The 21,994-nt window shown below is 49.4% G+C and overlaps 1 protein-coding gene across 3 annotated transcripts in view; it reads left to right on the top strand.

Annotated features, from left to right (window-relative positions):
* The window catches only part of SNX1 (sorting nexin 1), a 41,540-nt gene extending 31,730 nt beyond the window's left edge, over positions 1-9,810 (top strand). For 2 of the 3 annotated variants that reach the window (XM_011940424.1, XM_011940425.1), the window contains 5 exons: positions 1,036-1,241; positions 4,304-4,447; positions 6,284-6,364; positions 6,818-6,889; positions 7,527-7,965. In XM_011940424.1, the coding sequence (XP_011795814.1) occupies positions 1,036-1,241; positions 4,304-4,447; positions 6,284-6,364; positions 6,818-6,889; positions 7,527-7,577 (554 nt within the window). In that variant the 3' untranslated portion in view covers positions 7,578-7,965. Of the gene's footprint in view, positions 1-1,035; positions 1,242-4,303; positions 4,448-6,283; positions 6,365-6,817; positions 6,890-7,526; positions 7,966-7,997 lie in introns of those variants that run through there. The other variant, XM_011940423.1, reaches the window with a different exon arrangement.
* Positions 9,811-21,994: the final 12,184 nt, after the last annotated feature.

The raw sequence follows: 21,994 nt of genomic DNA, 5'->3' as shown, positions 1-21,994 counted from the left end.
CAGCAATGCGTAAATGCAAGGAAACCACCTGTCTCCTACTCCTTCTGCGTCTTTCTTTAGTGAAATTTGCTTAAGAGCTAGTGAAATTTTCCCAGTTTGAATCTTTTCCCTCTCTGCCTTAAACATGCTGATAATTAGAAATCTAAACAGATAGAAGATCCATAGCATAACACCAGTGTAAGTAAGGGTTGGCAAACTATAATCTGGCCCATGGGCCAAATCTGACCCCTGTTCCTATTGCCATGAGCTACAAATTTAGGTTTTTACATTTTTAAAGGAATGAATGGGAGGAGAAAAGAATCTCTAGCAGACTATGTGAAGCCTGCAAACCCTAAAAAAATTATTATCGGCTGGGCATGGTGGCTCACACCTGTAATCCCAGCACTTTGGGAGGCCAAGGCGGGTGGATCACGAGGTCAAGAGTTCAAGACCAGCCTGGCCAAGATGGTGAAACCCTGTCTCTACTAAAAATATAGAAACTTAGCCAGGTGTGGTGGTGGGCATCTGTAATCCTATCTACTTGGGAGGCTGAGGCAGAGAATTGCTTGAACCCGGGAGGCAGAGGTTGCAGTGAGCTGAGATCGTGCCACTGCACTCCTTTACACAAAGAGTTTACCCTACTCTAGAACATTCAAGACTATACGGTGTGCACATATATTCACTCTTCTCTCTTGTACAGAGAGGCTACCACTCATGAGCTTTAACAAAAATATAAGAATAGTTTATTTGGCCTGTTTGTTATTTAATGAGTGGGCTTTGGTTCTTCAGGGATATTGGAGCTGCTTCCTTCAGGTAGGCCTAACCCAGTGAAACTCAGGACAAGCTGGTGCCTCTCCCTCCTGCTTCTGTGACCAGGCCACATTCTCTTTACTCTCTGAATACAGTTAACTGTGGTGTAAGTGACTGGGTTGCGGAACCCTCGTTTCCTAGATACGCAGTGGGCGGCATTGCTAAGACATGCCATGCAGTGTCAGCTGATTTGTCCCTTTTCCTTGTGAGATCAGAGAGGCCTCTGCTGTCTTTTCCTCCTTCCAGAGCTAGCGCTGAACACAGCCCAGTTTGCAAAGAGTCTAGCCATGCTTGGGAGCTCTGAGGACAACACCGCATTGTCACGGGCACTCTCCCAGCTGGCTGAGGTGGAAGAAAAAATTGAGCAGCTCCACCAGGAACAGGCCAACAATGACTTCTTCCTCCTTGCTGAGCTCCTGAGTGACTACATTCGCCTCCTGGCCATAGTCCGGGTAAGCTTCTGTTTCCTTTTCTCCTCCTTCCCTTGATTTGATTTGTTTTTCTTTTGCTGGTCCCCTTCCCAAGACAGTTTCATCCCATTATAGCTTGTAAATAGGTGTCACTTTTTCTACTTTTAAGCGGAAAGGTATCCTATAAACCAAGCAATCTGTTCACCTGTTAGCTAGTTATCACTGACTCATTTTGAGCCCCACAACCGAGATTCCTAGACGGCATTTGGAGAACAGATCACTCTTGAATCTCCCAATAGGTTGCCCTTCATTGTTGAGGCTGGACGGTGTCCTCTGTGGTGCTTTCTTTTCTTTTTTTTTTTTTTTTTTTTTTTTTTTCTGTGTCGCCCAGGCTGGAGTGCAGTGACCAGATCTCGGCTCACTGCAAGCTCCGCCTCCCGGGTTTGCACCATTTTCCTGCCTCAGCCTCCCAAGTAGCTGGGACTACAGGCGCCCGTCACCACGCCTGGCTAATTTTTTGTATTTTTAGTAGATACGGGGTTTCATGGTGTTAGCCAGGATGGTCTCGATCTCCTGACCTCGTGATCCGCCCGCCTTGGCCTCCCAGAGTGCTGGGATTACAGGCGTGAGCCACTGCGCCTGGCCTGTGGTCCTTTCTTGAAGGAACATTGGTTACAGTCCTGATCTCTTGGCCCCCTGGAGCAGTGACTTTCTCAGTCCTTTGATCTTTGCCTCCTTAACAGTAACTGGTGGCTTTGGTGGCTTCCACTTGTCCTTCCAGTGTGGGCAGTCAGGTAACTACATGGAACTGGCTTGGCATTGCATGGAGGAGTGTGGCCAGGGGACTGAGAGAGCTCGTCACCAGAGCCTTCCTGTGCTGTGCCACCCCCACTGATGACATTCCAGCCTGCCCCTCATCAAGCACCTCACTCTTTCCTGGTGATCTAGCAGTGTGGTTTCCCCATGAGCACTCCCAGGGGTTAAGCTTAAGGAATTTTGACAGTGGCATTAGCTCTCGCATGGCCTCCCTAAGACAGAGGAAAGAACCAAGAGGAAGCCTGGTGCCTACACTCTAAGGGCTTAAGTCTGTCCCTGATTCGGCTTGGGATCAGGTTGCGCCTTAGAGTTAGAACAGTGCCACCCCTCGGTCCCCGTCCCCAGCATATCTCCCATTAGGGAGCTTGTGCGTTGTGTCAGGAGCTGAGCTGCTCCCCGGCTGTCGCTTCCCCCATGGTGGAGTTGCCTCATAGAGCCTGGGAGGTTACTCATTGTCCTCTCCCATTCCTATTTGGTTTGCTGCTAACTCCAGAGTGATAAGAGGTTTTAAAAATAACCTGCTATGTAATTCTTAGAACTGGTCAGGCTACTTAGACTGGAGAGCAAGCCGCAGGGAGGGCACTCTCTGGGGGAAGCTTTCTATGAGGAGCATTGTTTGGGATCTCTGGGGAGCACAGTTCTTGGATATGGCCCCCAGGCAGAGTGAGCTTGTACCACAGGGATGAGGGCCTTGCCTAGAGCTCCATGGGCTGGGGCTGGGGAAAGATGCCTCACGGTACAGAACTGCGAGTGGTCTTTTCTCAGAGACCCTCCATCTGCCTGCCTCATGCTTATGAGCTGGTGGTGGGATTGGAGAGAAGAACAAAGGTTTCTTTTCTGCTCTTCTCTGAGCGTGGAGCTGGACCACTGTTAGGCCAGTGGGTTGGGCTTGAGTCTAACTCGGAGATGAGGTCACCCTTTACCTAATCTTTTGACATTGAGGTGTTAAGATGCTGCAGGGGAACAGCAGTAACAATACTGGGGCAGGTGAATTTGGTGGCATTGCATTCCCTACGGTTCAAGTTTTGGCATAAACCTGTGTTAAGGAGGCATAGACAATATTCAGGGAAGGCCAGGCGCGGGGGCTCACACCTGTAATCCTGGCACTTTGGGAGGCTGAGGCAGGTGGATCACCTGAGGTCAGGAGTTTGAGACCAGCCTGGCCAATGTGGCGAAACCCCATCTCTACTAAAAATACAAAAATTATCTGGGCATGGTGGCGGGCGCCTGTAGTCCCAGCTACTCAGGAGACTGAGGCAGGAGAATCGCTTGAACCCAAGAGGTAGAGGTTGCAGTGAGCCGAGATCGCTCCATTGCACTACAGCCTGGGTGACGAGTAAAACTCTGTCTAAAAAAAAAGAAAATATTCAGAGAACTTTTGCAGGGCAGTGAGGGAGCTGATGGAACCTGGCTGGGTGGCTGGCCCCAGGCACAGATCGTTGATCCAGGCTGCTGTTTGTGGCCTATTAAGCAAGTCCGGGCGGGTGTGGGTTAGTCAGGCCAGCAGCTTCCTTCCCTGGAAATGTTGATTGTGGTCAAGAAACTGGAAACAAGGAAAACTAGCAAATAGATTTTAGGGAACTTCTTGGAGGCCTTGGTAGCCTAGAGCAGGTGAGTATGTGGTTGGGAAAAAGCAGTGTGGCCCTATTGTGGTTTTAGGTGTCGATTTAAAGATTTGTTAAGCTAACCTTGTAGATTATTTGGGTGTCAGTTTAAAGGTTGGGTCCTTAGGGTAGACTTCCCTGACATATTTCCCAGGCTAAGCTGGGTCCCTGGTTTCATGTTATAGTACCCTGCTGCATTCCCAGTAGTCTGCATACTTGTAAGTATCTATTTGTAATTGTGAATGTAATGTTGGCCTTTTCCATTAGATGACAAATTCCATGAAAACGGGACCATGAGTTTCATCCACTGTATTCTTAGCTCCTGGCACATGGCAGGCACTCAGGGAAAGTATGTAGCCTTATGAACTGACTGATCTGAGGGAGGTACTTTTGTAAGCCATAGTATTGGTCACTGGCATGAGGCCACCTACTGGCTCCCTGCCATCCAGCCCTGGGAGTAGCATGAAGCAGCATGGCACTGGCCTCCTAGAAGCTTGGAGAGAAGTATTACCCAAGCTTTGCTCCTAGACATTTAACTTCCCAGCTGGGCACTAACATGCGGCTGCAGAACCTGCCCTTGCTCAGTCTGTCCCTGGCGCAGCTGCTGGGAGAGCCTGCCCCGAGGAAGAGCCAGCAGAGCTCTTGAAGAGCTGGTTGTGGTCCTCCTCAACCCCACCCCCACAGGCTGCCTTCGACCAGCGCATGAAGACATGGCAGCGCTGGCAGGATGCCCAAGCCACACTGCAGAAGAAGCGGGAGGCCGAGGCTCGACTGCTGTGGGCCAACAAGCCTGATAAGCTGCAGCAGGCCAAGGACGAGATCCTTGAGGTGAGTCCCCTGAGGCAGCCCAGCTGGGGGTGTTCTGCTGGTTCCAAATGAACCCAGGTCCCGTCCCACCCAGAGGCTTGGAACCCCACAGCAGGCAAGAGCGCTGATGGAGTCTAAAGGGCCGTGGCTGCTGAGGAAGCCTCTGAGAATGACTCCAGGCCTTCCTGAGGCCTAGTCCCCCTGTTCTCTTTCTACTCTACCCAGACTTGTCAAATCAGAATCTGTGGCCTGGCATGGTGGCTCACGCCTGTAATCCTAGCACTTTGGGAGGCCAAGGTGGGCAGATCACTTGAGGTCAGAGTATTTTTTTTTTTTTGAGAAGGAGTCTCACTCTGTCGCCCAGTCTGGAGTGCAGTGGTGCGATCTCGGCTCACTGCAAGCTCCGCCTCCCGGATTCACACCATTCTCCTCCCTCAGCCTCCCTAGTAGCTGGGATTACAGGCGCCTGCCACCATGCCTGGCTAATTTTTTGTATTTTTAGTAGAGATGGGGTTTCACCATGTTAGCCAGGATGGTCTCAATCTCCTGACCTCGTGATCTGTCTGCCTTGGCCTTCCAGAGTGCTGGGATTACAGGTGTGAGCCACCATGGCCAGGTTTTTTTTGCTTTTTTTTTTTCTTTTTTAGATGGAGTCTCGCTCTGTCGCCCAGGCTGGAGTACAGTGGCATGATCTCAGCTCACTGCAAGCTCTGCCTCGTGGGTTGATGCCATTCTCCTGCCTCAGCCTCCCAAGTAGCTGGGACTACAGGCTCCCGCCACCATGCCTGGCTAACTTTTTGTATTTTTAGTAGAGACGGGGTTTCACCGTATTAGTAGCCAAGATGGTCTCGATCTCTTGACCTCATGATCCACCTGCCTCAGGCTCCCAAAGTGCTGGGATTATAGGTGTGAGCCACTGCGCCCGGCCGAGTTCAGGAGTTCTAGACCAGCCTGACTAACATGGTAAAACCCCGTCTCTGCTAGAAACACAAAAATTAGCCGAGGCCGGGCACAGTGGCTCACGCCTGTAATCCCAGCACTTTGGGAGGCCAAGGCGGGCGCATCACGAGGTCAAGAGATTGGGACCATCTTGGCCAACATGGTAAAACCCTGTCTCTACTAAAAAAAATACAAAAATTAGCTGGGCGTGGTAGCACCCGCCTATAGTCCCAGATACTCGAGAGGCTGAGGCAGGAGAATCGCTTGAACCTGGGAGGCAGAGGTTGCAGTGAGCTGAGATCACGCCACTGCACTCCAGTCTGGCGACAGAGCAAGACTGTCTCAAAAAAAATTAGCCAGGTGTGGTGGCACACGTCTGTAGTCCTAGCTACTCAGGAGGCTGAGGCACGAGAATCACTTGAACCCGAGAGGCAGAGGTTGCAGTGAGCCGAGATCACGCCACTGCACTCCAGCCTGGATGACAGAGCAAGACTCCATCTCAAAAAAAAAAAAAAAAAAAAAGAATCTCGGCAGGAGGAGTCCTGGCTGGGTCTTTGAAAAGCTATGTAGCTGGTTCAGATATGCCTTCTCGTGAGAACTAAATTAAATTTTCCAGGCCTTCCAACCCTGCTGGTGAGTACCTAAACTGGAGGCTGCTGCAGTGTCAGAGCCTTCTTGAAGGACCACACTTGGTCCCAAATGCCTGAAATACAGGCATCTCTTTTCCAATCAGCCCCTAAAAGTGGCCTTCTGCTGGACTCTGACTTACATGTGAAATCCTCTGTGACACCTCATCTTACCCACAGGGACAGACAGACATAATGATCAATTGAGGCCTCATATGTAAAATTGATGTCCAAATGTGAAGGCTTAGTAATGATGCCATAATATGAGGTGTTCTTTCCTCTTTCTTCCCAGTGGGAGTCTCGGGTGACTCAATATGAAAGGGACTTCGAGAGGATTTCAACAGTGGTCCGAAAAGAAGTGATGCGGTTTGAGGTGAGATAGAAGATCCTACTTCTCACTTAGCATGCAGTGCATGTTTTAGAATACTCTTGGTGTTGTCCAACTCTATTGGGTAAAGAGATAGAGGTACCAGTGACTTGGCAATTCTCGTGAGCAGGCGTGGCCTTCTTTGGGGAGTGTGTGTTTGTTCCTAGGCACAGTGGCAGTCTTACACTTGTGGCTGGACCAGAGCAATTAAACACAAAGCTTGCAGCTGCCACATAACCTCGGCCCCCAGTCCTTTCTTCTCCACTCTCCTTCATCTCCTGCCCTCCCACAAAACCTTTCAAGGCCTTGGCAGACCCTCTTTGGCTGGAAATTACAGCTATTCCACCTGCTGCCTCTACTTCCTGAGATTGTGTTTGGCCTTGGTCAGCAATAAACACCATCATCCCATCGAAAGGGAAAACGAAAACTGGATGGTCAGTGTAGTATCTTGTCTCCTAGAAAGAGAAATCCAAGGACTTCAAGAACCACGTGATCAAGTACCTTGAGACACTCCTTTACTCACAGCAGCAGGTATGTAAGTTGTGTGTGACCTTCATCCTCTACTGCCCACTCCGAAGGCCAGCTGCCTCCTTGGGGCTTCTACGACAAGATGTGCAGGCCCTGCTTCTGAGGGGCTGTGCCCTCCTCTAGTCGATCATTGAAAATAGGCCCTGTTGCTCTGACATGGAGCATCCGACAGAGTCTTTTACTAAGCAGGAGGGCCAGGCTCTGCTGCCCTCATTCTGAGGTGAGTTAGTTTTTGAGGACAAACCCCATCTCCCTGTAACTGCTTACCCTTCGAGGAGCCACGCCATGGTACCACCTGGCCTTCCTGAGACTGAGGCCTCATCAGTATGTGAAACAGTGGCCCCACTGTGAGGAGCTAACCGAGCCAGGCATAGCTGTGGCCACCACAGGGATGCTTCCTCTGGGGTGGAGCCAAGACTGTCTTCAGAGACTGGCCTTGCACTTGGGGCTCAGGAACTGCTGCCTTCCCTGTCAAGAGGGAGGTGTGAGGGTCGTGTGGCCTGTGCAGCTGCTCAGAGCCTGCCTTTGTGGGGCAGAGGCGCTTGGGGAGCGCCAGGGTACTGTGCTTGATTCCTCCCAGGCTGGCTTAGGCTCTGCCACTAGGTGGGGGCACTTGCTTACTGTCCCCACTTCTTTGCAGCTGGCAAAGTACTGGGAAGCCTTCCTTCCTGAGGCAAAGGCCATCTCCTAATGGACCAAGGACCCCAGAGCCTACCTGTGTGACGCTGCCTTTTTATACACTGTCCTCCACCTTGATGGAACCCCGGTGATGCATCCTGCCTAGGCTGGACTTAACCCCTTCCTCCCTGTCCCCACAACCAACTGTCCCCAGTTACTCTAACCGTTATTTCATTTAGCTTCCATATATATTTTCTTACCTAAGAGAATAGTTTCCTGCTTTAAGCAAAAGACCTACAATAGGTGGTGGAATTATGGGATGGGGTGGAGTATTGATATAAATATATAAATACAAATGTATATTTTTCAGGATGTGGTGTAGGAACTGGGAATAACGTTTTCTGTTACTCCTGATGGTGCCATGAAAAGGTTATGTAATAAAATATTTTAAAATCAGGTCACATGACTCAGAATGTTGGTGGTTTTTGCTTAGGCTGGGGAGCAGTTGGGAATCAGGTCTGGAATACTCCTAACGAAGAAGTTGCCCAGGTATAGTAAGTTTTTCTCTACCATTCATGAGTGTTTTGCTGCTGCTTCCCTCTGGAAATGGGGTTTCTTTCTCTCTGCCTACCTCAGCTACCTGTTCTGAGGATCTCAATCTGTTTCGTATTCCCACTTCTTTAGGGAAGGAGTTTTAAAAACATCTCTTAAAATAAGAGGAGCAAAATCTATTAAAACCTATTCTCCTGCAAAGGAGGCAGAGACTTTCTCACGCTCTCTCTCTTTTTTTTTTTTTTGGTATCCCCATCGTTAAGCAAGAACCTTTCTCTTTTATTCTTCCTGTTTCCCTAAGCTGCTCAGGGTTCGGAGTCTTGCCCTCCGATGGCAAGTCTTATTTATAACTAAACCTATTTTTGTCACCCATCAAAACACATCCTCAGTAGACTGTGTGAAGATCTGATAAGGACTTGATGCTTTATCTCCATAGACATGAAAGCCATGCCCTCTGCCTCTAGATAGGGTGATCCAAGAGCTCCTGAACCTTAGGAGGTTCAAAGAAGCTCTACTGTCTGTGCCCAGGAGGTAGCCTGCCAGCAAGAGCCCCCAGGAGTTGCACGCACCACCAAAGGGTATTCACACAGATCTCTGCCAGTCTAGCCAGGGGAGGCCAGAGTCTCAGGTCAGTCAAGGCTGGGCTTCCCCCTTAGCTGTGTCAACAGCTGCTCAAGCTGTACTGGTCAGAGTGGGCTTTGAAGCTCCTTTGTTAGCTCGAGCTGCTCACTGCCACTATGGGAGCCTTGTGACCTCCAGCTCCTCCAACCCAAAGACACTCCTGCCGCTGGGGCCCCAGGTCCTGCTCTATCAGTTCTCTTTGGTGGGGGGCTAAGGTTTGGGGTGAGGCAACCTGAGGCAAGACAATGCAGTAAACATTCTGATTCCCTGTACACTGACGCGGCAGCAGGGGAAGAGCCAGTGCTGCAAGTATTTTTTTTTAACAGGTGAATTTTTTGGAAAAAGTCACTCTCCCTACCCCTCAGTATCCTTATCATCAGCTTTGGTTTTATCCTTCCAGTCTTTATTATATGCTTGCTTTTACATAGTTGTAATAATATACACATAAAATATTTTGTATCCTGCTTTTATCATTCAACATTGTACATGTTATAAGCATTTTTCTATATTGTTATATATCTTCACAAAGTTGATTTGTAAAGCTGTGTAATTTGAAGGCCTCCATAGGGTGACTGTACCATAATTTTGATTGATCCCTTGTTGGATTCTTGGTCGGGGGTTGTTTGTTTTGTTTTGTTGGTAACCTTAAAATTTTTAATACAATTTCAGATTTACAGAAAATTTGCAGGAATATCACAAAGAACTCCTATATATCCTTTATCCAGATTTACTGAGTGTTTACATTTTATCCCATTTGCCTTATCTACTTCATGTTGTATTTTCTTAATCATTTGAGAGTAATTTGCACAGATGCCCCATTATGCCCAAAACAGTATGCATTTCCGTAACAACAGGACATTCTCTTCTAAGAGAAGAAGAGAATTATTTTAAGTATTATTCAGTATTTTTTTAAGTATTATTGTCAAAATCAGGAAGTTTAACAGTGATTTAATACTGTTATCTAACCCATGATTCATATTTAAATTTTGTCAGTTATCCCAATAATGTATTTTGTAGCCATTCATGCAGGATCATGTGTTACATTTGTAAACGTGTATCTTAATACTGCAGATTCCTCAGCCTTCTTTTGTCTTTCATTACCATGACATTTTTGAAGGATACAGACTATTTTGTTGAATGTGCCTCAGTTTGGATTTGTGTGATGGTTCTGCATGGCTAGGTGAGGGTTTTGCATTCTGGGCAGGAACATCACAGAAGCAGTGTGTCCTCAGTGCATCGTGATCAGCATATAATGTCAGCTGGTCCCACTGATGTTGTTAACTCTGTTCCGCGGTTAGGTTGGTGTCTGCCAGATTTCATTTTAAATTTACCATTTCCCCTTTGTAATTTACAAGTAATTTGTGGGGAGATACTTTGAGACTATATAAGTGTTTTGTTCCTCATTCACGAGTTATATAGTATCAGTTGATTAGTCTTATCCGAGTTATTACTGTCATGATTGACCAACATGATTTCCTAACTCCATAATGCCTTCTACATTTATTGGTTGGCATTCTACTAGAAAGAAAAACATCCTTTCTCACCATTTGTTTATTCATTTGTTTATCAATATGGATGCAGGGATTCCTATTTTACTCAGAGTTGCAAGCCATTGCTTTGATTTTATCTTAATTCTCAAATTGTCCCAGATGTATAGCAGCCTCTTGTGTGTTTTTAGCTTGCCCCCATCATGTTTTGAGTACTTTCTTACCTTCTGGCATAACAAGATGTTCCAGGCTAATCGTGAATGTTCCCTGCCCCAGCCCTGGAATCAGCCATTTCTCCAGGGAGTCTTGGTTCCTTATAATAGAGAATGGTATTTATTTGTTTTTATTTGATTTGATTATTATTACTATTTTTGAGACAGAGTCTCACTCTTGTCACCCAGGCTGGATTGCAATGGCACAATCTCAGCTCACTGCAACCTCCACCTACCGGGTTGAAGCAGTTCTCCTCCCTCAGCCTTCCAAGTAGCTGGGATTACAGGTGCCTGCCCCCACACCCAGCTAATTTTTGCATTTTTGGTAGAAACCGGGTTTTACCATGTTGGCGAGGCTGGTCTTGAACTCCTGACCTCAGGTGATCTGCCCATCTCAGCCTCCCAAAGTGCTGGGATTACAGGTGTGAGCCACCGTACCTGGCCAGAGAATGTTATTTAGAAACCAAGATCTGGGTGCCAAATGTGCTTCTTGTTACTGGAATGTCATTGCCCCTTTGCACTCTCACCATACAGTGCAAAGATGTATATAGAGAGAGAGATTTATAGAAACAAGATAGGGCAGAGATACCTGACATAAACAGATACTACAAATCAGGAATTCACACTGACGTTTTGAGTGCGGACCTGTAGGTTTATTCCAGTCTGCCCCCTTTTCCATGTTGTTAACTCTTTCCCCCAGAGAGACAAAGATTTCGGGTTGCTTTGTTAAGTTCCATCTGATGATCATTCTGACTTAAGTCTTATTTTTTTTCTTATTTCCTTGGAATGATGTCTCCTCTGGTTTCAGAACTTCCTCCTCTGCTTCCTGTGTCCTGAGGCTGGCGGGGCCAGTTGTCTTTACGGCTTGTGCATTTTTGTAAAGAGCTTGCACGTGTGGAAATCAGGTAGGCCAGTAATGGGTTAGGGGTACTGAGCCAGAGGCCCCTACAAGGAATAATAGGAGCACAAAGGAAGAAGGTGGTGTTCCAGCTGGGGGCCCAGCGGGGAGAACTTTGTGGAGAACCTGATGCTTGAACTGAGTCTAAAAGGTGTAAAAGTGTTTGTTGCTTCTACCTCCCTGTCTGTCTGGCAGTGTGAGGTAGGCGCCTCTAGGGAAATGTCAAGTGGTTTGGTGTGGGTGAAGTCAGTGAGGCCCATGGAGAAAAATGAGCAGGAGCCACATCACAGGGGTGCCTGATAGGACCAGGGAGGAACTTTCCACATTACCGTTGTCGCTTCGTGATCTGGACACACCAGAAGGCGGGAGACTGGAGGCAGGAAGAGCAGGCAGGCTCATCCCTACCCTCAGGAGAGCTGAGAAGGGCAAGTCCGGTGGGGCCAGAGCTCAGGAGAGTTTCGGAACCACTGAGATCCGGTCCCTGATTTGATGAGAGGCCTGAGGGGAGAGGGAGGTAGCTAGCATGCCCCGCAGCCTTCTGGCTCAGACACTGGGTAGACAGCGAAGCCCTTTGTAACACATGAGGCAGTAGGTTTGGGGCAGATGGGAGGGGAAGCAGTGGTGGGGGCAGTGAGTGCTGAAGGTGTTTAAGAAGCGGCTCTGGGCCAGGCACAGTGGCTTACGCCTGTATTGCTAGCATTTTGGGAGGCCAAGGTGGGAGGATCACTTGAGCCCAAGAATTTGAGACCAGCCTGGGGAATATAGTGAGACCCTGTCTCTACAAAAATAAAAACAACTAGCTGGGTGTGTGGTGTTGCATGCCTGTAGCCCTAGCTACGCAGGAACATCGCCTGAGCCCAGGAGGTTGAGGCTGCAGTGAGCTACGATTGCGCAGCTGCACTCCAGCCTAGGTGACAGAGCAAGATCTTGTCACAAAAAAAAAAAAAAAAAAAAACTGCTCTGGATTGGAAGGGAGGCCAGTTGCTTTAAGTAGGGGAGATAGAGTAAAAGGAGGCTTTGATTTATTTAAAGGTGGGGCAAACTTAAGCATGTTAATAAAATTCAGAGAAGAGAAAGAGAATGACTATCAGGGCCATGTTTGGAAGAAAATGCAGCCCAGAGCACAGGAAGGGGACCTGTGTTCACAGGGTGCCTCACTGCTGAGGCCGCAGGAAAGAATCTGTAGGTGGAGAGGAGGCCGAAGAGGGGAAGTTTCGTGCTTGATAATTAACATTTCCTGAGATAGGAATGTCGTATTTACCTATTTAAGCCAGGTGGTTTAGATAAAAGGTATGGAGACAAGTCGACATTTCCCTGCTTTCCCCTTGGCTAGTTCAGCATTTGGGCTCCAGAGTGCTGAAGATGAGGACTGGACTTCGAGCTGGTGTGATCCCAGTATTCGGTGTCAGTACTCAGTGCCAGAATAAATGAGAGAAATGGGAATAAGACAGAATTGTCGCTTATACAAAAATGCTAGCAACTGTTAACTCTTCCCAGAAGATTTTCATTCTGAATGCTCCTGGAACTGGGAACCCTAAAAAAAAAAGTCTTTGAAGCAACTCAAGTTTTAAAAAAGGAGAGGAACTCATGGAAATCTCAGGATGGGGCCAAGATGTGGCTGGAGAGTGCGGGGTGCTGGAGGGCGTGTCCTTTGCCGAGCACACTCAGGGCCCACGGGAAGCCCATAGACTTCAGGGACATCAAGCCCCAAGGTGGTGGGACTTTCCCCACCAGTACTTGGCAGCCTAGGGGGAAGGGGAGGGCGGGAGAAGACGACGGGGATCCCCGGCTCCAAGCATAGAGGCACACATCTGTGCTCCAGCGTGCACGTGCCTGGATATACACTCTGTCTTCGGAGACGCTGGCTAAGATTCTCTGCTCCATGTTTGGACAGGGTCATGCCTGATCTGAGATAAATGGACAAGAACAACTGAAGCCTGTCTTCTGGTGCACGTGTCACCTGCCGATACGGCATCTTGTGATAAAGTTGGGTGATGTACGGTCTCCACCAAATGGTAAACTCTGGGGTCTTATACCTTTATAACTCCATGGCCCCGGCAAAGGTTCAGGCTCAAAACAGGTATCAAATAGGTAACTGTGAAATGATTGTTCCCTAGTCACAGGCTCTGCCACTTGGCATTCATACTGTCTGTGAGAGGACCCAGCTCACCCTTCCCTCTTTATCTCCCAGTCCTTCCCAACAGTGCCGACACCTCATGGAAACTGATTGCAAATGTGCTACTTCTCGCTTCTGTGTGGCCCAAGGAGGCTGGGTTAATGCTGGGCTTGGTACCTTAAGCACCCTTTCTCCCTTCCCCATCTTCAGTCTCAGAATTACATCTGTCTGAAGCAGGCATTTTCCAGTGCCCTAGATGAGAGTATGAGTGTAAGGAGATGGGGCGCATTTGCCTGTGTGTCAGAACATTCACCGAGGATCCTCATAAGCGCTTCTAGAAACCAAATCCTTGAAGATGACTAACCAGAAACGCCCATCATAGCACTGTTCACAGTTGCAAAAACTGAAGCCAATTAAAATGTCCATCAGGAGGGGATTAAATGAATTATGGTACAGTTACACCACTGAATATTTTACAGCCATTGAAGATGATATATAGCTGTATTCATTGACAAGGAAAACTCATTTTTGAGTGAAAAAAGCAGGTTATAGAATTGCATGATATTCACATTTATATAAAACTTTATGGGAAGGATGTTGATTGAATTGTTAATAAATATGGTCACCTCTAGAGATGGAAGTTTGCATTACCTTTAATTTTTAATACCATTTTGTATTGCTTAAAATTTCTATGTATTATCGTTAAAATGAGAAAAATCAAATAAAGCTATTTTCATTTTGGGAAAACAGTCCAGTGCATCTTTTGAGGCCTGCGTCACATACCTCTTCTTCGGGCAGCTTCCCCTGCTCCGCCCCTCTGCCCTACCCTGACTAGCGGTGGCCCCGTGTCCCTCGTCCTCTTCAGCCTCTGGTTTTACTCTCTTGTGTGGTGTCAGCTCTGAGGCGGTCTCTGTAGCCTCCTGAGCCGGGACTCCCTGGGGTCCTGGACTGCACTGTCTCTGCCCATCCCGGTGTCCTCCTCCACCTGCAGAGGAGCCTCCGGGGCAATGGCTGCTCCTCAGCTCAAGATCATTGCCGTAGAAGCCTGTGGGCCACTGAGGCCAGATCTGGGAATTTTTCAGGAGATCTGGAAATCTGGCCTAATTTGAGGTTTAATAGGCCTCACCATGGTTGGTAAGACTGGTGCTCAGTGCCCTGGGGAAGTCTGCAGGCCCCACAAGGCTTGCCCCAGACAGGCCTTTCACTCCTTTGGCCCTTGTCTGTTGTGGAAATGCTCCTCTGGCTCTGATGACCAGACCTCGGGTTTTCACCCACCCAAGGCTGCTCAGAGGAAGCCAGCTGCTCGCCCTCCACAGGATGCTCTTTGTCTGGGTCCAGAAAAGAAACAGAAAAACCCTGTCCAATCCGAGACAGGACGTTTCCATAAAGAGATGTGACTGTTTCCAAATGACTGCCCCCTCGGGGCTTCAGAGCTCACTGCTTCCTCTTCCATTATGAGCGGCAGTGGCAATGGCCACAAGGGCCCCACCCGCAGGTTTCCCCTTAGGGGAGCACCGGCAGCCTCTCAAGAAAAATAGACGAGGCTCCTGCGGCCAGAGCAGGGGACAGACTGCCCATGACCGCCCCTTCCCACTCTCGGGCCCAATTATTAACTATAGTAAGAACTGCCTCTGGGTCCTGAGATAGCTCAAATCCAGTGCTGTCAGCCTGCAGGGTGTACTCATGACCCACACTAAGGACAGGTTCAGGGAGCTGAAGCAGCTGGCCCAGGTCACACCCCGGAGCTAAGACGAACTCAAGCTCTTCTCATGGCCTCTCTGCCACACCCTGTCCTACACAGTCTAGGTATCTAGATGGGGACAGACAAGAGGAACCTGGAAATCAACCTGCTAAGTTTTTTTTTTTTTTGAGACGGAGCCTCACTCTGTCGCCCAGGCTGGAGTGCAGTGGCGTGATCTCAGCTCACTGCAAGCTCCGCCTCCCAGGTTTACACCATTCTCCTGCCTCAGCCTCCCGAGTAGCTGGGACTACAGGCGCCCGCCACCACGCCCAGCTAATTTTTTATATTTTTAGTAGAGACAGGGTTTCGCTGTGTTAGCCAGGATAGTCTCGATCTCCTGACCTCATGATTCACCTGCCTTGGCCTCCCAAAGTGCTGGGATTACAGACGTGAGCCACCGCGCCCGGCCCTCAACCTGCTAAGTTTTATTGTTGTTGTTGTTTGTTTTTGTTTTTGTTTTGAGGCAGAGTTTTGCTCTTGTTGCCCGGGCTGGAGTGCAATGGCACAATCTCAGCTCACCGCAACCTCTGCCTCCTGGGTTCAAGCGATTCTCCTGACTCAGCCTCCCAAGTAGCTGAGATTACAGGCACATGCCACCATGCCTGGCAAATTTTGTATTTTTATAGAGATGGGGGCTTCTCTATTTTGGCCAGGCTGGTCTCGAACTCCCCACTTCAAGTGATGTGCCCGCCTCAGCCTCCCAAAGTGCTGGGATTACAGGCGTGAGCCACCACACCTGGCCCTAGGTTGTTTTCTTCAAGACCTGAAGGCATCCACACAGTAGGCCTGTTAAGGACAAGTCCCATTTGTGTGTAAGCATTGGAGCTTTTCTGACATCTGTGAGACACTCTTTCCCCAGATGGGCAGGGGTTGCCCAGTGGAGTAGTAGCAGAGGCTGGAAGACAGAAGCAGCTTTGGTGAGTAGCTGCGGAGCTTAATGGCAGACATGAAAAACTCCATTTGCTGAAGCCCCCGGCAGCACCCTGGGGACGGCTAGCATATGAGGCAGGGCCACCTCCCTTCCAGACGTCGAGGCCTGGAGTTCCTGCCCCTCCTGGCTTCTGCCTGTTGTCCCCAGTTCTTGGTCCCTCATGTCTTTGTTTCTTGAACCGCGGTGCTTGGCATACCAGAGGGACCGCTTGGTTGATTGGCTGACAGGGCTCTGAAAGGCACTGGGAGTTGCTGTATCGCCACACGCAGCCTGGAGAGCTGTGCTGTCAAAGTGCTGGGGTGGCCTCTGCCAGCTCTCCCTGTGCCAGACCTGAGTCGTGTTGTGTGAAGCAGCTGAGCTGCTGCTGTCCTATCTGGGCAGGGGATAGGAGACTCCTAGAAGTGACATTGCTGGCTGGAGTGCCGGGTCTGGGGCCTGCCTGTCCTGGGCCAAGCTTTGTTCTAAGGACTTGGACGGGACATGCTTGTCAGAGGTGCCTTCTAACACAGCCGCTTCCAATACCCTACCTCTTCCTCACGCCTCGCTTCCGCCTGTTGACAGAAATGTAGAGTTTGGACCAACTCCGTACCAATGCTTTTTAGTAGCACTCTTTTTTTTAAAAGACACGTTACACCAAAATCTAATAAACATAATGATATTTTTCAATGTTCTATTTTATTATTTTGTAGCAGGACGAGCCGCAAACAAAACTCCTCAGACACTGAAATAAAGAAGGAAGGGGTTTGTTCGGCCGGGGGCATTGGCAAGACTCCTGTCTCAAGAGCCGAGCTCCCTGAGTGAGTGATTCCTGTCCCTTTTAAGGGCTCACAACTCTAAGGGGGTGCCCGTGAGGGGGTCGTGATTGATTGAGCAAGCAGCAGGTATGTGACTGGGGGCTGTATGCACTGGTAATTAGATCGGAACAAAACAGGACAGGGATTTTCACAGTGCTTTTCTATACAGTGTCTGTAATCTATAGATAACAGAACCGATTAGGTCAGGGGTTGATCTTTAACTGCCAGGCCCAGGGTGCGGCGTCGGGCTGTCTGCCTGTGGATTTCATTTCTGCCTTTTAGTTTTTACTTCTTCTTTCTTTGGAGGCAGAAATTGGGCATAAGACAATATGAGGGGTGCTCTCCTCCCTTAATTTCAATTTATAAAATGTACTTATTAACAAGGTAATCAGTAGGAACTCTGAGGCTGTTCTGATGAACAGCATAGTTGGTGATTTATATCAACCTCTGCCTCCAATTTATTTCTTTACTATTTTTGGTTGCACAATATGGAGGAAATCAGAAAAATCCTTATTGCAGTGTTAGTAGTTGAAATTGTTAATTTTTTTTTTTTTTTTTATGCTGACCTTGCCATCTCAGGGTACGGAAGAAATAGGAGAATCTGCTTTTGTTGTCAGCGAGTCAGTATCCATCAGGATGAACCATGTCATTGGTAAGAGCCTGCCGTTTTTTGCCTACGAAAACAGCAAATTCACATAATTCAGTCAATAATAGCTAACATGTCTCTGCTGTGTGCTGGGCCCCATGCCAAACACTGTGAAAGCTGCTGTCATTTAATCCACACACCACTCTTGTGTGAGGACCCTGGATAAGGACAGATAAGAACCCTGAGCCTTAGGGGGGTTTGTCCAAGGTGATACTGGTGACCAGAGCTGGGCTGGGGTGGAGCAGGCAAGGTCCACCGTGGCTCAGACAGCCCCCAGTGGCTGGGCCCCTCCTGGCCAGTCCACCCCTCTGCTGCCACCCGCCTAGCCTGGGCCCAGAGAAGAATCCAGCCTCTGTGCCCCGTGGCGCCCACAAGCTCGTGGCCCAGGAGCTGTTTGTTTTCTTAACGAGGTTAACCAAACCTCCTGAGCAGCCTCTGTGGCGCAGCAGAAGCCTTGCCGGTGAAAGGGGGCTTTGTGTGACTGCAGTGGAAGCCAGGGCCTGAGCTAAGGCCGGGCTGTGGGCCAGCCTACCCGTGTGCAGGAATGGGGCGAGTCGGGGGACATCTTCACTCCCCAGCCCTTCCTGCCCTCTGCTCAGGCCCTGGTTCTATTTCCAAGTGGTAAACTGCCAGCTCCATGCCTGCATAGAGGAGTGAGTGGATCCCGGCCCCGGCGGGGCTGCTGCAGCCATCAGGAGACCGGTGCTTGCTTAGTGTGATCTCCAACCAGGAGCTTCAGTGCCACCAGGGAGCTTGTTGAAGATGACCACTTCAGGCTCGACTCCAGCCCAGCAATTAGAAAATCCGGGGCCAGGGCACTCAAATCTGAGATGTCTTAGCCCTACCGGTGGTGAAGATTTGCTAAAGTCTGATAACTACTATAATCTAATATGGAAATACAATCCATGTGCTAGATCGTGGTGGAGAAAAGACAAAAGCTTGTATCGTAAAACAGCTCATTCTAAAAAGAGAAGTTACTTTGAGGTCTGCACACCCGTCACATAGAGTCTGGAATATGCTGTTCATATGCTGAGCTGGCCAGAGCTGGAAGTGTACATACAGAAAGCAAACTTTCTTTGATTGTAATAACTGCTATGGTATTTACATCATGTCATGTGTTCCTCTTTACAGGAAAATATTTGGCCGGGCACGGTGGCTCACACCTATAATCCCAGCACTTTGGGAGGCCCAGGCAGGAGGATCAGTTGAGCCCAGGACTTGGAGACTAGCTTGGGCAGTATTGTGAGACCCTGTCTCAAAACAAAACAAAACAAAACAAAAATTAGCCAGGCTTAATAGTGCATACCTATACCCCCAGCTACTTGGGAGGCTGAGCGCTTGAGCCTGGCATGTCAAGGCTGTAGTGAGCCATGATTGTGCCACTACACTCCAGCCTCAAAAAAAGAGTGAGACCCTGTCTCAATAAATTAATACATAATTGATTTTTAAAAATTGGAAAACATTCTCCAGACCTTGTTTTATCTCCTCAAAGACATCTTAAATGCCTCCGTGTCAAGGATCTTGTTTTTCTTCGTTTGTACCTGCACTCTTGTGCCATGGAACCCTGTGCAATTAGGAGCTGCAGGTTCACTGTCACATGTTTGACAAGTCAGCTGCATGGAATCTCTTTCCACAACTGGTGATGAAAATCCACTGATCTGAGGCTTCCTGGAACACCTGAAAATTAAGTGAATGGATAAAGTAGACAACGATCTGCCAAGAGAGAAGACAGGAGAGGTGTGTTTAACTCTGAAGGTGGGAAGAAGATTCTTGTTGTCCCACCTTGCAGGCAGCCTTTAACCCTTCAGCAGCCCCTGCTCCTTCCCCTCCCTAGTTTTTTCTCAACATACCCCTACTGCCCATTCATTCATATAGTCTTTCAGTCACAAATATTCAGATAGTCTTTCAACCCAAATGTTTTTGAGACACACAGTAACCAAACAGTAATTGCAGACTGTAATAAGTGCATAGAAAGGGTCATATGATAGGGTAGTCAAGAAGGAAGCCTTGGTCAGGTGCGGTGGCTCATGCCTGTTATCCCAGCACTTCGGGAGGTCAAGGTGGGTGGATGGCTTTAGCCCAGGAGCTCAAGACCAGCCTGGCCAACATGGCCAAACTCCGTCTCTACAAAAATTAGCTGGGTGTGGTGGTGCGCACCTGTAGCCCCAGTTACTCAGGAGGCTGAGGTGGGAAAATCACCTAAGCTGCAGTGAGCCCCTTGATTGTATCACTGCACCCCAGCCTGGGCGACTAAAGTGAGGCCCTGTCTGAAAAAAAAAAAAAAAAGTCTTTTTGAGTTGAGTTTTAGGCTAAGAATTGGAGGATGAGTCCAATCCTTGAAGAGTCAAGGAAGAGTGTCCCCAGGTGGAGCAAACAGCCTAATGCAAAGGCCCTGAGGCAGGAAAGAGCTTGTCAGGTTGGAAGAGCCTGGTGCATGATGGGGAGAGGAGAGGAATGAGGTGGAAGATGGAGGCTGGGCTGGGGGCTGGGTGGTTTACAGCTTTGTGGATTGCATAGGGAGAGTGGGTTTTATTCTAAGTGCAGTGGGAAACATTGGAAGGTTTTAAGCACATGCCTTGATAACAGTTTGTGCTGCAGGGTAGAGAATGGACGTTCTGTTGGGGATGAAGGCAGGAAAAAATGGAGACCCAGAGACAGAGGGGCAGACAGTCATTAGGATGGGGACCAAGAAATCTGAGGATCCCAGGAGAGGCCTCCCTGGACAGCGGCAGTTGGGGAGGCCCTGTAGGCCAGGGAAAGCTGGGTCCCTGAATGATGGGGCCCTAGGGAGGAAATGAAAGCACAGCACTTCTCCTCACTCTGGGCTGCTTTTCTTCTAGAGGACCCCACTAGAATCTGGGAAGTTTCAGCTTCCTGATTCTGTGGTCCTTGTGTGATGCAATTTGGAAAAAGAGAGTGTGGGACATGGTATTGGTGAGATCTGTTTGCCCCATTTTGGGATCGTCATCTCAGCCCTTTTCTGGGGACAGGGCTGGGGATGGAGGTTTTTGCTCCAGCTCAGAGGCATCTCTGCAGGAGCAGGGGAGGGGTGAGTCCCCTCAACTCCAGCCCTGAAGACAAGCACTCTGCTTCCTCCTGCCCACCGCAAGACCTCCCACTAAGTATGAGCTTTGGAAGGCAGGGCCTCCCCTCTTCACATGTCATCGGGCCTTTGTAGGGGAAGTCAGTGGAGTAGAGGACCTGCCATGGTGCTGCTGATGATAGCTCTCCCGACAGCTGGAGGGTGCAGGGCTGAGGTGGGAACAGAGGCGCTTTCCAGCACATGGCCTGAAAAGAGTTCTGGATCAAAATCCTGCCGCATATCCAGGAAGAACCTGCCCAGAGGGGTGGACAAGAGCAACCCGGTGCCAACCCCCAGAGTCCCTCTTCCCATCCACTGCCCTGTGCCCACTAATTCTAGTCATCCAGGACAAGCCCACAGTCAAGCTGCTACTCAATGCTTCTGTTAAGGGCCTAACATGAATCATCTCACTTTTTTTTAGACAGAGTCTTGCTGTCGCCCGGTCTGGAGTGCAATGGCTTGATCTTGGCTCACTGCAGCCTCTGCCTCTCAGGTTCAAGCGAGTCTCCCGCCTCAGTCTCCTGAGTAGCTGGGATTATAGGTATGTACCACCACACCCGGCTGATTTTTGTATTTTTAGTAGAGACGGGGATTTCACCATGTTGGTCAGGCTGGTCTTGAACTCCTGACCTCAGGTGATCCGCCTGCCTTGGCCTCCCAAAGTGCTGGGATTACAGGCGTGAGCCACCGTGCCCCGCCAAATCATCTCACTTTATACACTCGCCTGAAGGAGTCACGTTATCCCTATTTTGCAGATGAGCAAAGGTCTACAGAGCTCCTGAAATCCAGGCTGTCTGACCCCCAAATCGGAGCCTAGGTCCCTAAACTGCCTCTTCCCCACAAACAGCCTGGAGACCCTTAGGTTGGAAGATAGGAGAGAATGGATGGATGAAAACAATGAATGAATGTGTGTGTATGTGTGTGTGTGTGGGGGGGGGTGCTGTGAATGCTGGAGAAGGGGGCATCAAAGCTGGATTGGGTTCAAGCCTTGCTCCGGTGTGGCCTCGGCCGGGGACTCCATATCACAATCCCAGGGAGCAGGCTGAAAGGAGGGAAAGGCTTGGGAAGGGACTGAGGAACGCAAGACAGGTCCCTGGTTGGCCCCAGGACCGGTGCTGAGGCCCGGGTCCCGCCTCCGGCCACGCCGGGAGCCACAGGCTGGTCCTTAGTTCATAGCAGGCGCTTAACTCAGGATGGGTGACATTTTTGCCCCCCAGTTCCTGGCATCAGTGAGTGCTCCGTCAGTGTTTGACAAACGGGTGACTCCACTGCCCTGCGCTGCGGGCGCACTAGACTTGGGGGGCGGCGTCCGGGTCCCGCTTAATCTTCTAGGCTCAGGACCCGCCGCTCAAGGGAACGCCCGGGGCGGGGTCGCCTGGGGGCGGGGCCTGGGGTGGGGCCTGCGGGCCG

The sequence above is a fragment of the Colobus angolensis genome, unplaced genomic scaffold, assembly GCF_000951035.1.
Source record: "Colobus angolensis palliatus isolate OR3802 unplaced genomic scaffold, Cang.pa_1.0 Scaffold19, whole genome shotgun sequence".
NCBI lineage: Eukaryota > Metazoa > Chordata > Mammalia > Primates > Cercopithecidae > Colobus > Colobus angolensis.
The sequence above is the reverse complement of the archived record's forward strand: the minus strand, read 5'-3'. Positions and strand labels throughout refer to the sequence as shown.